The 13431-nt window shown below is 48.0% G+C and overlaps 2 protein-coding genes across 7 annotated transcripts in view; one reads left to right on the top strand and one right to left on the bottom strand.

Moving 5' to 3' along the window:
- Nucleotides 1-7: 7 nt before the first annotated feature.
- On the bottom strand, nucleotides 8-2299 carry LOC121589909 (ecdysteroid-regulated 16 kDa protein). Its single transcript, XM_041909165.1, has 4 exons — nucleotides 1958-2299; nucleotides 705-859; nucleotides 489-605; nucleotides 8-405 (listed from the first exon to the last, which is right to left on the bottom strand). Exons 2-4 carry the CDS (start codon nucleotides 799-801, stop codon nucleotides 119-121), a joined length of 501 nt encoding a protein of 166 aa, XP_041765099.1. The 5' UTR covers nucleotides 802-859; nucleotides 1958-2299; the 3' UTR covers nucleotides 8-118.
- A 3265-nt stretch (nucleotides 2300-5564) lies between these two features.
- LOC121603624 (sodium/potassium-transporting ATPase subunit alpha) overlaps nucleotides 5565-13431 on the top strand; it is a 66695-nt gene continuing 58828 nt past the window's right edge. For 5 of the 6 annotated variants that reach the window (XM_041932633.1, XM_041932629.1, XM_041932630.1 and 2 more), the window contains exon 1: nucleotides 6035-6180. In XM_041932633.1, coding sequence (XP_041788567.1) covers nucleotides 6157-6180 — 24 coding nt within the window. In that variant the 5' untranslated portion in view covers nucleotides 6035-6156. The other variant, XM_041932636.1, reaches the window with a different exon arrangement.

Below are 13431 nucleotides of genomic sequence, written 5' to 3'. Positions count from 1 at the left end.
CCAACAGCTCACGCTAACCTATACACCTATCACTCGGAAAGCTACCCGAAAAGATCGGGCCAGCAGCATGCTATTCACTGACGCTTGCGCGTTACTCCCGCAGCCCGCAACTCGCAGCTCACACAATCTTTGCCGGCACCTCGAAGCAGGTGATCGATCGGCCACTCTTCGTCTGCAGCTCCCAGTGGATGGTCATGCTCGGGATCTTCGGGTAGATTTCGAGCACATCGAAGCTACGCTTGTACACCACCGGCACGCCGGCCTTCAACGGGCACTCGAGTTTGGTTTCGCCGTCCTCCGCGAACAGATACGGACAGGCGGACGTACCGTCGACACCGACGAACGGCAACGGTAGGCCAACGATCTTCGCGAACACGGTCGTACTAAGGCTCTTTACATCTTCCGCTGCGCAAGAGAGGGGGTAAGGAAAGGCACAATACCCGATTAGTATCGCTGGACGCGCTGGACGCACATCGCACCGTACTTACTCGGCGTGAACTTCTGGTTGATGCTAACGGTCGTGCGGCGCTTCAATCGGCAGGGCCCTTTCTCGCAGTTGCTAATGTCGACGGTGTTCTGCTCGATCGGCACCAGGCTACGGGTGGCTGCAATGAAACCAATGGAAAGGGGAACCAAATGTCAATTCCTGCGCACCGACGCACCACGATAGACTGCAACGGGCGGTCAAGTGACGAAACGCTTACCTCCGCACGATTCCACCACGGTAGCGTGCGCGACACCGTTCAGGATGCACACCACGGCAAAGGTGGCGACGACAACGAGGGTAGAGAGTGACTTCATGTTGGGTGGTGGAGTATAGGATGCGCTCTCGGTAGCCACTCGGATCGTGGGATAAAATCTGCGGGAAGTGGGAACAAATCAATACAAAATGAGTTTAACATCTCAACTCAGCACAGGTGCATAAGACCGGGAAGCATCATTTTCCGCGGGCCAACCTGTAGGCTGTATATTGTGCAATTTAGCAATTTAATTTCCCAACGTAACACACTCATTGGAGGCTGTAAACCATTGCAGTAACAAGCTACTAAAGGGCATCCAGGTGAGTGAGAGGCATATCGATAATTAGAGCTGGCCCGTACGGGCGCTACGGACCCGGTTCCAAGTTCGATGTACGATGTAGGTGCTTAGAAATCAGCTCCCTATCACGCACACACACATACAGATATCGGTACTTTTCCGTTTGAGCCGATAACATGCCAAACAGGTTAGCGCACGGTCAATAATGCAAAAAACGCACCCAACAGGGTGCAACAGCTTTACGATGCACCGCGAGATGAACGATCGAGATGCACGGGGCAATTAATTCGCTGATGCAGCAAACCGTTATTATACAAACGTATGAATTATGTATCTTCTTTCCTAGAAGCCCTGCTGAGTGAAGGTACAATTCAAAGGGTGAACACAGTGGGGATATTCTGTCTATGTAACTCTAGGATGCAAATGCGATCTCTGTGTGACAATTGGTTTTTGATTTGTATGAGCCTTCTAAGCTAAATTAGCTAGTTAACTTTAACTACTTTAACAATTAATTTATCTGAACACAGCAAACCAGTTGCTGATGGTTTGAAAAGGTCTTCAAGAGTCTAACGGTTTAGCTTCCCACGAACAACTACCTCGTCCATGTTGTGCGAAAAAACAATAAGCATACAAACGTCGTTTGACCTACACCGCTTGCTCTCTTCTTTCTTCCCGACCTCTACCGACACAAATCATCCCTACACCGAGCCAAGGTGGCCTTGGGTACCCCAAAAAAAGATGACATAATAACGCAACGGAACGGCAGCAGTACCAGCAGCACGCTAACTGACACTCGTCATCCCAAACAATCGCTTGGTATGCGGCGACGGCTGCAGTGGCGGCTAGGTGAAGGGCGCACAATTTCGCTGTCATCAGCGTAACATCAAGCACCAACTACAACGCACTTGTGAACACTTACGTTACGGCTGGAACTTGGTGGAACTTTTTTGCTGGCGTTTCTATTCTTTGCTTTTGCACAATTTCACTTTCACACGCGATGCGATTTGGCTGATGCGGTAGAAGAAAAAAGAAAAACGGGCGAGAAGCTCTCCGAAATTCGCGGGACGAAGCACCAAAATTCAGGACTCTCCTCACCGGTAGACTGTACGACTGCGAATGATCGTTCTGGCGGTGTGAAAAGCGCGTTTTAAATTTATAACGATCGCCACCCGCCGATGATCGTCCGACACGCACATAAAGGCACGAGGCCCGTTGGAAGGGTTGGCGCAGAGGCGACCCCCTGCAGTGGCAGTGTGTTGTCGATCAGCACGAAAGGGTATGCGTGTTTGAGTGTGTGTGTGTGTGTGTGTGTGTGTGTGTGCAGAGAAGGGAAGAAAGGAAAGGAGAGGAGGGAAGGTCGTCCTAAGCTTTGCTGCGTGCTGTGTCCCGCCCGTACGTGAGCGGAACGTTGATGGCAGATTATTCTTCCCAATTCTGACCGGCACGGCAACGACACGATCAACTTCCGTACGGGCGCTTGGGGAGGGCTATGCAATCAGACACAGACTGGTGCATAATTCAAAGAAACGCCACAGGAGCAGGAGAAGCATGATCGCAGCAGCGAATGCATACCATGATCGATCGTCCCTGTCCCTGTCCCGTGGATGCTGAGGGTTGTTATTGTTTCCATTGTGAGGTTGACTGCGTTCGGCGTTCAAATGGCTAATCCTCCGGTATATGGGACGTGGTTCGGGGCAAGAAGTTACGTCTTCTAAATTAAAGCCATCGGCAAGACGGTAAAGAATGTTTTTTTGTTTCTGTTTGACTTCAAAAATCCTTGACAGCTCAGCACTGCCGGCCACAGGTTGTTGCCCGGGTGTATCTCACCGCAGCAAACGGACCGATGTGCATAATGAGGCAACTCACATGCTCTGTCTGTGACTTGATTATTCCATTCCGAGCGTAAACAACGGCCATAGCATTGCTGCGCGACGGCACCGTCTTAAGAAGCGCAATTTTTGGACGATAAAAAACATACACCAACATATCCAACCTTGAGCTAGCTTTCGGATAAATAAATAATGAACGGGCGGCAATGGGGACGGGCCGATTCTTGCTCAAAAAGCTTTTACCTCACGCACCACGGCTTGGTAGGTTCAACCGACCGAATCACAGCTTTTGTTGCCGGATGCGTTGGTTCGCTGGTCAGGCAATTGGTGAGCGCAAATAAAATATGGAAAGCCAAACAATTGGCTGGACTTGGACACTTCCTATCCTGGCAGTGGTACAGGCTAAGGTCTAACAGGTGAAGCGGTTTCAGCTAGCAAGAAGACAGTTGTTAGAAGCTAAGTTACTTGTCTTGCTCGTGCTCTTTGTGCGCTGAATGATCGGCGAACAAGTTTCACACGTGAGCATGCCATGAGATCACCTCCCACCTTCGCCGACTGGTCATTACAGGGGGGCTAAAGGGCACGGATAATTGTCCAGAGTTTGTTGCGCATTCGATCGACTGAGTGCGTAGATCGCCTTTTGCAAATGTATGTGCAACGTGCGGAAAACAATTATAAAATCGCTAGGAAGTACTCTGCAGACAACTCCAGAAGTCGCACACGCACACACACTCCGAAAACGATGTACTACGTGAAAAGAATAGTTAGCCAACTTCCAGTCTCATTTTACCGTAATGGTGCTCATTAGTATGGATCGTGTAGAGCGCGAACGTCCAGTGAACTTGAGACGTATTAACACTTCCCCGTTAAATCGATTCCGAATGGCACGCTGCATACGCCAGTCGATCCACTGGGCAGTACAGTAGAGTGGAACACTTTCTTTGCCACAGCAAGATGGGAATAAAATGCTCGCGATCACATGCAACACACCCCCCAAAAAAGCCCACTCGAGCAAAATTATACACTTACGCTCGACGCAGAACACGATGAAGTCGCACGACGAAACCTTGCACTCGACGACGCTGTCCGATGGCTACTGAAGGCTTCCGAGGTTCGGGTTCGAAAACTCTAGACGCTTAGTAGCTTGTGGCCGGTTCGGTTGGTACGGTCGGTTCGGTTTTTCCCCACTCCTCCCACAGACGAGAAAGCCTTGCGTCAAATGTTTACATCCACCGTGCCCTGCTCACCTTTCCCTTCCCCTCGTAGAAACTGACCGGGCTAACCGGACCCGGAGTTCCTTGTTTGGTGTGTCGTGTCGGGGCCACACACTCTCTCTCCAGTCCTGCGATCTCGTATGTCGCTATTGGCCCCTTGTACGTATGCTGGGAGACGCTCAAGGTAAGCGACTTACCGATTTGCGTAGAAAACGCACTCCAAACGCTACGAAACTAGCAGCTAGTGTTTGCGCACCAGCATAAGGCAGTGCTGGTGTGCGCATCTTCGATTTGCGTCCGGAAATGAACCGGCGGTGTTACACCTCCAAGCTGGAATGTTTCTCGGCTTCCTTCTTCTGGTGCGTTTGGCGGTCAGTTGCAACTCTGATGCAATAAAAAAGGTGTTAACGTTAACGCCTGGTCATCTGTTGCTGCTGCTGCTTCTACTAGCAGTCAATGCGTGAAGCAGTCGGGTCTTTCCGGCATACGCGACCTTCGATTCGATCTGCATCTGCACTCGGAAGAGTGAACATAATCGCTTGTAGTGTCTCCCATGTACTAGATAGTACTTTGTTTAGTAGCTACAAGGCGGCAAATGGTTCGTAAATGGTTCACGGCAGCTAAGGAAGTTGAGTATTGAGAATGTGTTCTATGTGATAAATGATTTGTTTTAACAGGTTGAAAGTTTCAACACACATTTTGTTGCTTTGTGGAATGTTGCGTTATGCATCGGAAATTGGCCAATATGAATAAATATGCCTCAACCCCTTACTCTGTTCAAGAGAGGAATTAATCGAAGACTTAGTACAACAGAATTAATAATTTTAAGTTATTCAATGACATTACTTTTTATATCTTATTTTCTAATCACTTTTTTAACTTGTTTTTAGTATTCATGTTTACGTTATTAGATAAAAATAAGCCAAAACTTTTACAATACTAAATATGTGAAACAATAAACTTTCCTCAAATTAGTTTATTGTTTTGAAATTTCAGATAAAAACTAATTTCCAACATGCAAAAACCTTTGAGATTTAATTTAATTAAAAATGTTATTAATTTAATAATAAAATAATTTATAAATTTAAATAAATTTGAATGCATATTTGAAAACCGTTATTTTGACCCAGTTTGAATTCACCGAGATGTTTTCGACAGCAGTCAGCCCTTCGGAAACGTTTGTGAGCTGCGTTTATGAGCTGGCGAGTTGAGTTCTTGAATGAAATTGCTCTTATTTATCCCAAGGTGTCTACGATTTGCTGCGAGGATTGAATTTCCTCTGTTTTTAGCATAGTGCAACAATTTTGCAAATTAATAATATTTTAAATGTTGAGCTTAAAATTTACTTCAACATTAACACTTAAACTGACAGCAATTCGTTTGAAATACAAAAATCAAAAACCACTTGCCACAATATTTGTCACGCAGCTACCAGCGCACACCCGTGCTCTATTCACCTTCGGCGCAGTGTCGGACATGACAGCACCTTTCCTTCGCACAGTTTGGTCGCTCGTGTTGTTAGATTTTTAAGTCGTCTGGGTCTGGTCGGGGAAAACAGGTGAAAATCCAACTGGCGATCGAAAAGCGAAAGTGCGTACCGTAACAAGGAAAAGCGAAACACCTCACCAGTGCAGACACGGGGCAGCGGGCCTTTCCTCCGTCCGTTCGACCGTTCGGTACCATTGAACGGGTGCGGGGCACCATCGTCTCCCCTTTTCCATTCTGTGTGTGTGTGTGTGCGCGCGCTCTCGATAGCGCGCGTGTGTGTGTTTGTTCTCGGTAGCGCGTGCCCGTGTGTGTCGGTGGGTGTTTTCCCAGTGCTTGAACGCGTGAAGGACATCATCTGAGCCGTGTTCCGTTCGTGGGGAGCTTAAAACACAAGGGCGCCCGTGTCCTTTTGCATCGAAACTCGTTGGTACAGCCAGCCAGCCAGCCAGCGGAGAGAAGGTGAGCAAGAAACGAGAGGTACCGAATCTTCTCGTGTGCGTGCGTGTGTCAGTCGCTAGCGCAAAGGGCGGGTCAGAGAGAGAGGGAGCCCAGGGCAAGACGTGCCGAGCCGATTGGCGTCAAGAAGCATGGCGCGGTCAATGGATGAAGAGGTAAGTGGTTGCTTTTTTTAACTGTCCCTTTGCCGTGAGCTGTACGGAGTGTCCATCTTTCCTGTCGGAAGTACAATCGGAGAGAGCCTTACTAAACACGGTGGAGCCTTCGCGGGATGGTAAGAAAAGTACGATGGAGACTCGCTGCTCAATCCGCGTTCCACGATTAGAACTGCGTTGCGGGACGAGAGATGACGGACAGACAACAGAGCGCAAATCTTGTTGACCTTCCCCTGTGGCCTACTATGCCTACGAGGGGACCTGTAGTTGATTGGTTGCAGAGGTGCCGTGGAGGGTTGTACGGATGAGCTGGGTAAGCGAATGAGCAAGGCGTAGAAGGTCAGGACGGGACAGCCATCCCGCGCCATGGCACCCTATGACGGACAAACATACACGCCACTGCAGTGTCGTCGTCGTCGTCGGGTTATGTGACTCTTCTTCTCTCTGCGCAGCATCGCACAGGCATGCTATGATTATTTCCAACCGCCTGTTAATTACCACTTTTGGTATGAAACAGCGAAGACAAAAAAAACACACTCATACACTGTACCACTGTATGCATAGCACCCTCTAATTGACGGAGGTGTTAACAAAAAAGTTGCTTACCATCGCGATACGTGCGGGGTTACGGTCTCGATTAGAAAACTCGATCCGCGCCGATCGCACGGGGCCCACCCCAGCGCAAGAGAGAGAGGCTACGCCCATGTCCGCGACACGCGCTTCATGTGCTTTTGTCAGCGAGCGCGCGCGCGTGTGTGTGTGTGCGTGAACGGTGTCGTTAGAGCACGAATACATAATGTTTTCTAACGTCGCGTGGTGTACCGGGTTAAGGGAAACACAACCCGCTCTAAGGCGTGGAGGGCGATCGCGCCCTGCCATTGCCGATACCGATTCCCGGACTGAAACTGTTCGGGGCCTGTTCGCGCACATATTGAGCAAACATATTAGGTGACACACCCGAACGCTGGGCATATCAGCAAAGGGGTCGCCTGCCGTCTGCTGACCGTTAATGAATCGGGTGGTGGCGGCGGCGGTCGGGCTGTCCAATTAGCCGCCGCATTAACCCTCCCAAGACCTTCGTTGTGAATGAACGGCCGCTGCCCCACCCGTGCAATGGTAGCAGCGATGAATGCACGCTGCTTGACGTTCTTTTCCATTTTCCTATGCCCACTGCGATGCGTAAAGTGCATTTGTTTTGGTGGCGCCATATTGCCCTCTGGCTGTTGCACAGGTGTTATTGGTGTACCACGGCAGGTACTGCTGCCGTTCGCTGGTGGTAGTTGTTCTATCCACGCGTTTCGTTATCGTCGCCATTCCCCGGTAGTGCAAATGGTGCTTTATTGAGGTAGTCCCGGGTTTTGATGCTTGAAAAGTGACACAAACAAAAAAAAACTTCACGAAACCGTGTCATACTTGCGGTACCGGCGACCACCGGGCACCACACACAACACACACACCTGATACGGTGTTATCTGATAATTTACGAACCACATGGTAGGCGCCTTCTCGCCCTACTTATCAGGCTGTCAAAAGGCGGACACATTTTTGTGGCATCTAAATAAACCCTTTCTCTTTGTATAGTAGTTGGGTTGCTTTTGGTTTACCTAACAAGAGTTAAAAATTATCTATAGCTTCGTCAGCAAAGATTCACGTGCAATTCGGTTCGCTCCAAATGGTTCTATGTGACGCTATACTGTTCCCGCTCATGCTCATTGCGCCCGTGCGCCTATCAGCAAAAACACCACGCATGAATCATCTTTTTCTGCCATCGTTTTTAGCACGCGGTCGGTAAATTTCCAGAATGAACCAGATCCGGATGCGGCGGCATGGCCTGATGGACGGTCGGTTGCCGTGCACGGTTGAACTCGTACACACACCGGTCGGAGTAGTGAAATTGATTTCATTTTTCAAACATGCATTTTTGTTATTTTTTAGAGCTTATCATCAATGCCACAGAGTTGCGTCACGGGGAAGGCGGATCGACCAGTGAGAGAGATCGGATTGTTTTCCACGCATTGAAGACAATAAAACGTGCAATCCGCACCACAATACAAAATTGCACCGCATCGCACGTGTCCGAGATCGGTTGCTACTCACTGTTTGTGTGTGTGTACACTAGTGTGCGAGCAGGAGGTTCATGTTGCAGTAACAAACGCAATCACCACCACCACATACACACGCACACAGCTAAGCGGCCGTATTTGACACATTGCGAACCGCGAAAGAGCTCTGCTGCGGGTGCGGCGTCTGCGCATTCTTACAAAAACACACTCTGCTCTGCTCCGTTTGGGGTTCCGCAGGCCCACCACCAATGCCAGTGTGCAATGCTTCAATCAATACCATTCATCACGGGGTTGGTTTGCTGCACGATCCGGATTGAACTGATGTCTCGGCCGGCAGTGGCGAGATATCAACCCCTTGAGGACGATCGATGTAACGCGGCGCTGCTGCTATGAGATAATCAACCGTTGTTTTGCTGTTTTTAACTGTTGCAGCGACAATAATGTAATGCAATCTTGCTGTCGATTACACTATTTGGGAGGGCGGAAGGAGCAAGAGGTTCTCTTACGCCATCGTTCTGCTGCGATGTGTACGTGCACGCAAGCTACTAGGTTGTGGTAGACTTATGCTGGCAATTACAAATAGAGATAGAGATGGTCCGATCGTAAAGAAACAAACAAAGACGAATAGGGCACAAAAACATTTTGGTTTTTGCATTTCATTCGGAATTTTGCCAATCAAACAATCCTGAACGTCAGTAATTCAAGTTGTATCTATAAGCAACAGCAATTATAATGGTAATCAGTGGCATGTTGTATCCTTTTCCTCAGGCTCTTCCACCGAGAAGAGTCTCCCTTCACTTCTCACACCAACGGCACTGCCAAACGTAACAACAACAGCAGCAGCTTCTCCGTGTACTGGCTGACATTGACCATTCTGTTTTTTTATTATTATTTCTCTGTCGTTAATTGAAATGCATTCGCGCTTTGACATTGAGCAAAGAGAAATCGTATGTTTGCCGTTTTTTGTTTCGCCCCTTCGCCTGGAATCTTCCAAAAAATAGCATTAAGGTCACGCAATTTGTTAGCATGGCTCTCTCTCTTTGTCGGGTGGTGGTGAACTTATGAACCCTGAATGCTGTTCATACAATTCCAGAATCCACACAAACAGCAGTGGAGCATTTTATGGAATGTTTTTTTGTTGTTTATATCGAAAACACCGTTCGACACTTTTAAACCATGTTTGAAATTCTCGTCCCTACCGGTGATGATGATGTTGCCCGTTTGTATGGTATGGTGTTTGGCACGTGACCGAAATGCTGGGTGGACAAAATATCCCCCACACATACTTATTGCCAAACTACTGCTCTGCCGTGGTGTGCGTGTGTGTGTTGTTTGTTTCACGTATTCATAAAATACGTCATAAATATTTATCTCGCAGCAAAACAAAAAGAAATCCCACTTTTTCATGATCGACGAGGGTATTAACACAAACTTGATCTTTGTTGTTGTTGTTGTTGCGCTGGATCATCGGGTATTTTTGCTCTCCCGCTTCCATTGAGCCGGTCCTACCATATCCCCCTGGTTGTTATCCCACCGTTTGAGAAAAGAAGGTATTAGAAGACACAATAGCAAACGGTGCAGCAGTGTTTGGGCCAGCAGCAGCAGCAGACCGGTCGGTGGTGAAGGATGATTGAGGCGCGAACACGAGAGAGTTCGAAAGCACCGAACGGCAACCGTCGGTGTGCCCGGTGGGGGTTTTACACGCAAATATAAATGAGTGGTGCGAAATTGAAATAATCCCCTGCGTTGTAGCGCGATGACGGACGGGCGGGAGGAGGTGAGGAGGGGTGCGCTGGGTATGTAAACGATCGCAAAACCAGTTCCAACCGGCAGCAACGGAGACACACGACGCGACCGGGGGAAACCGTGTGTGGTGCGGTGTGAGTGCAAAGGCGACGGTTCGGGAACTGGCCGTGGCTGGCCAAACCCGGCGCTTACCTGTTGAGTGTGGTTTTTTTGAGCCAGCCCAATGGGGAGGGAATACGTACAAGGGAGCAGGAACCGGTCTTTTACCTAGCAACTGGGTCCGCCGTGGCTCCTATACACACATCTTCCCTGCGCTTCGCTGTCAAAGCTCTCCGTTCGCCGGTTTCCATTTTTGTCAGGTCGGGCGCACGGGCTGATGCAAAGTAATCGCCAACTCTGGAATAATCTCGGCAGGGAATGATGGCAATGTGGTGTTGTTATTATTATTTTTTATATCTGAGCTACACACACACACAGACCGGTACCGGAATGGTAATTCATCTGTCAGTTTTATCGGTCTCTGGAAAGCGATTGGCCTAGAGATCGGAAGGAAATGAGAAATGACAGCGTTTGTGACAATTGACGCAACCACAGAGGACTCAAATTATTCATCAAATATTTATGCAATGTAATGTGTGTTTGTATATGCGTGAACTCACAATCACGAGCCAGTGATTGTAGATAATGGGGTTTTGGCGCCTGTACCTTTGAACAATCAATCAAGCTCCAATATGCTCCTCATGCTCATTCACGATTATATACGATTGATGGTGTCGTCGTGATCAACGTGTTACCGTTGTTTATTCGCACAGCTCACAATGCACTGTACGCGCTCTGGCCCCCACAATGAATCGTCACAATGCGACAACGGGGGGCGTAGGGAGTGGCGATGCGTCACACCAAACCGAATGCTAAGTGTTTTATGTGCTTTAAGTTTAAAACTTGCCAAAAAAAAAACATGTTTGACCGCGCTTACAAAACATGTTTGATGGCAATGTGGTGTTGTTATTATTATTTTTTATATCTGAGCTACACACACACAGACCGGTACCGGAATGGTAATTCATCTGTCAGTTTTATCGGTCTCTGGAAAGCGATTGGCCTAGAGATCGGAAGGAAATGAGAAATGACAGCGTTTGAGACAATTGACGCAACCACAGAGGACTCAAATTATTCATCAAATATTTATGCAATGTAATGTGTGTTTGTATATGCGTGAACTCACAATCACGAGCCAGTGATTGTAGATAATGGGGTTTTGGCGCCTGTACCTTTGAACAATCAATCAAGCTCCAATATGCTCCTCATGCTCATTCACGATTATATACGATTGATGGTGTCGTCGTGATCAACGTGTTACCGTTGTTTATTCGCACAGCTCACAATCCACTGTACGCGCTCTGGCCCCCACAATGAATCGTCACAATGCGACAACGGGGGGCTCAGGGAGTGGCGATGCGTCACACCAAACCGAATGCTAAGTGTTTTATGTGCTTTAAGTTTAAAACTTGCCAAAAAAAAAACATGTTTGACCGCGCTTACCTTCTCTGTCTCATCGCCGCACGCAATGACACGAAATTACAGCCATTGGTCTGGCGCCTTCTTCGTCCCCCATCGAACTTCTGTTTTCATGATGCGCAAGGGGTCCGCGCAAAACTTATTCGCGATAGAAGCGCGCTAGCCAGCCCTAGGTTGTGGTGTGTGCGTTCGCAGTTGCAGGCCGCCGCCGTCTTAGTGCGCGCACGTTTGATAGCTTTTATTTAGGTCAATTTTGCCAGAGCACGAGCGAGCCGTTTGTCTCTGTGTGTGTGTGTATGTGTGTGTAGGTGTTGTAGAGCACCGGGGAAGCGGGGAAGCGCTGGTGGGTCAGATGAAGGGTTGCCGTCGTCTCGGAGTAAAGAACGCTCAAGGTCCAGCGTACAAGTCTGTCTCTGTCCATCAAACCAAACCCCTCTCTACCAGCGAAACCACCTGCCGCCATATAGTCACCCTTTTGCATAAACATACATACTCACTAACTCACACACACAGACACACGCATGCAGTTTAGAAATGAAACCGATTAGATTGCTCGCTATGCGCGATTGTTTTCGATTGAAGCGCGTCAAAGACGAGCGCGCTGTGCGTGTGCGGGCACGTAGTGTGCGCTTCGCGCGCCGAACAACAGATGGCGCTAGTGGCACGGGCAGGAACCGTTGCGTATTTTGTGCTTTGCATCTCGAGCTCGGTTTTAAAACTAAACAAATGTTTCAACTGATTTTATCTTTGAATCAATCTTTACTATACACATTTATGTACATTTCGCGTTACTTCCAGGGTGACGGTAGTTTACCGCTTCGAGTTTTTTTTTTATTTATATGACGGTGGAAATTCCCTCGACTCTACTAGAGAACAGTACCAGGTTTGCATTTAATTAGACGTATTGTAAACTGCACTTCACTGGACCTACAATACATGTAAAATCCATTTGTCTGGGGTTTTTGTTTTGCTTCTCATAATTTTTTGTGTTTGTACTGCATCGTTGATGGTGAAGGGTCGCGATGTGTTTGTTTGCTGTGTTCTGCAGCGAACGTATTTTTCCAATTTAGTGAGAGCAAATATGAAACCATTGGTCGTTGATTACTCACTGAGGGGCACTTGAAAAAATAAATCGAGTTGGGTGAGAGAGTAAATTCCAGAACAGTGCATCAGATGTTTGTATTGTAAACAACTTGACATCAGCGGTATGAAGATGCGTGTTTCCGTCAGCTCCAACAGGAATAGTTTTGTTGAATTATTAACGATGCTGTTTCGAGCGCCAGAATCGAACTGCAATTGATGTTTTCGTAGTTGTCCTTGCATGCTGCTACCTACGTAGGAGTACCTGTTTGTTTTCTTATGTTACATTCTTTTGCCATTTATAACTCCAAAATCAAGGGATATTGATGTCCGTCCTTTGCTCTGTTACCACGGAGACCCACAGCGAACAGATAGTGGAAATACGCAACCGAAACCAACCGTTGACGATGATATTGCATTATTGAGGAACAGAAAGGGGGAATATACCAAACATGCAATCATAAGTTAGCAGCAAAGCCGCACGAGACACGTTGCCAGATAGGGGGCGATCTACCCACAGAAGCAGAACGACAGCAAGCCAAGGCAAGTGTAAGTCAAAATTCCACTCGTGAAGGTCGTTTTCGATGATCGCTTGCTTAAAAAACAGACTACGGTGATGAATAACTGAAGTCTCACAATCAATCTGTCCATAGGTGTATCGGAAATGATGGAACGTCCAAGCTCTAGAGACGTTCGAACCATACCGATCCATCCATAGTGCCACGCGGCAATGGGTGACGTTTCGTATCACACGGACAGGATGCATCCGTGCATGGGACGATGTCGTCGATTGTTTGATGTTTCACTTGACACTTTAGTAACACCAATGTGTGTGTATGTGTTC

The sequence above is a fragment of the Anopheles merus genome, chromosome 2R (genome assembly GCF_017562075.2).
Source record: "Anopheles merus strain MAF chromosome 2R, AmerM5.1, whole genome shotgun sequence".
Taxonomy (NCBI): domain Eukaryota; kingdom Metazoa; phylum Arthropoda; class Insecta; order Diptera; family Culicidae; genus Anopheles; species Anopheles merus.
The sequence above is the reverse complement of the archived record's forward strand: the minus strand, read 5'-3'. Positions and strand labels throughout refer to the sequence as shown.

What these genes read in the sequence shown, in the direction of transcription:
- LOC121589909 (XM_041909165.1), bottom strand. Translation starts at nt 801, where the DNA reads ATGAAGTCACTCTCTACCCTCGTTGTCGTCGCCACCTTTGCCGTGGTG. An exon ending in CGTGGTGGAATCGTGCGGAG is followed by an intron (nt 606 to 704) that starts GTAAGCGTTTCG and finishes GTTTCATTGCAG; the next exon opens with CCACCCGTAGCCTGGTGCCG. An exon ending in CAACCAGAAGTTCACGCCGA is followed by an intron (nt 406 to 488) that starts GTAAGTACGGTG and finishes TCTCTTGCGCAG; the next exon opens with CGGAAGATGTAAAGAGCCTT.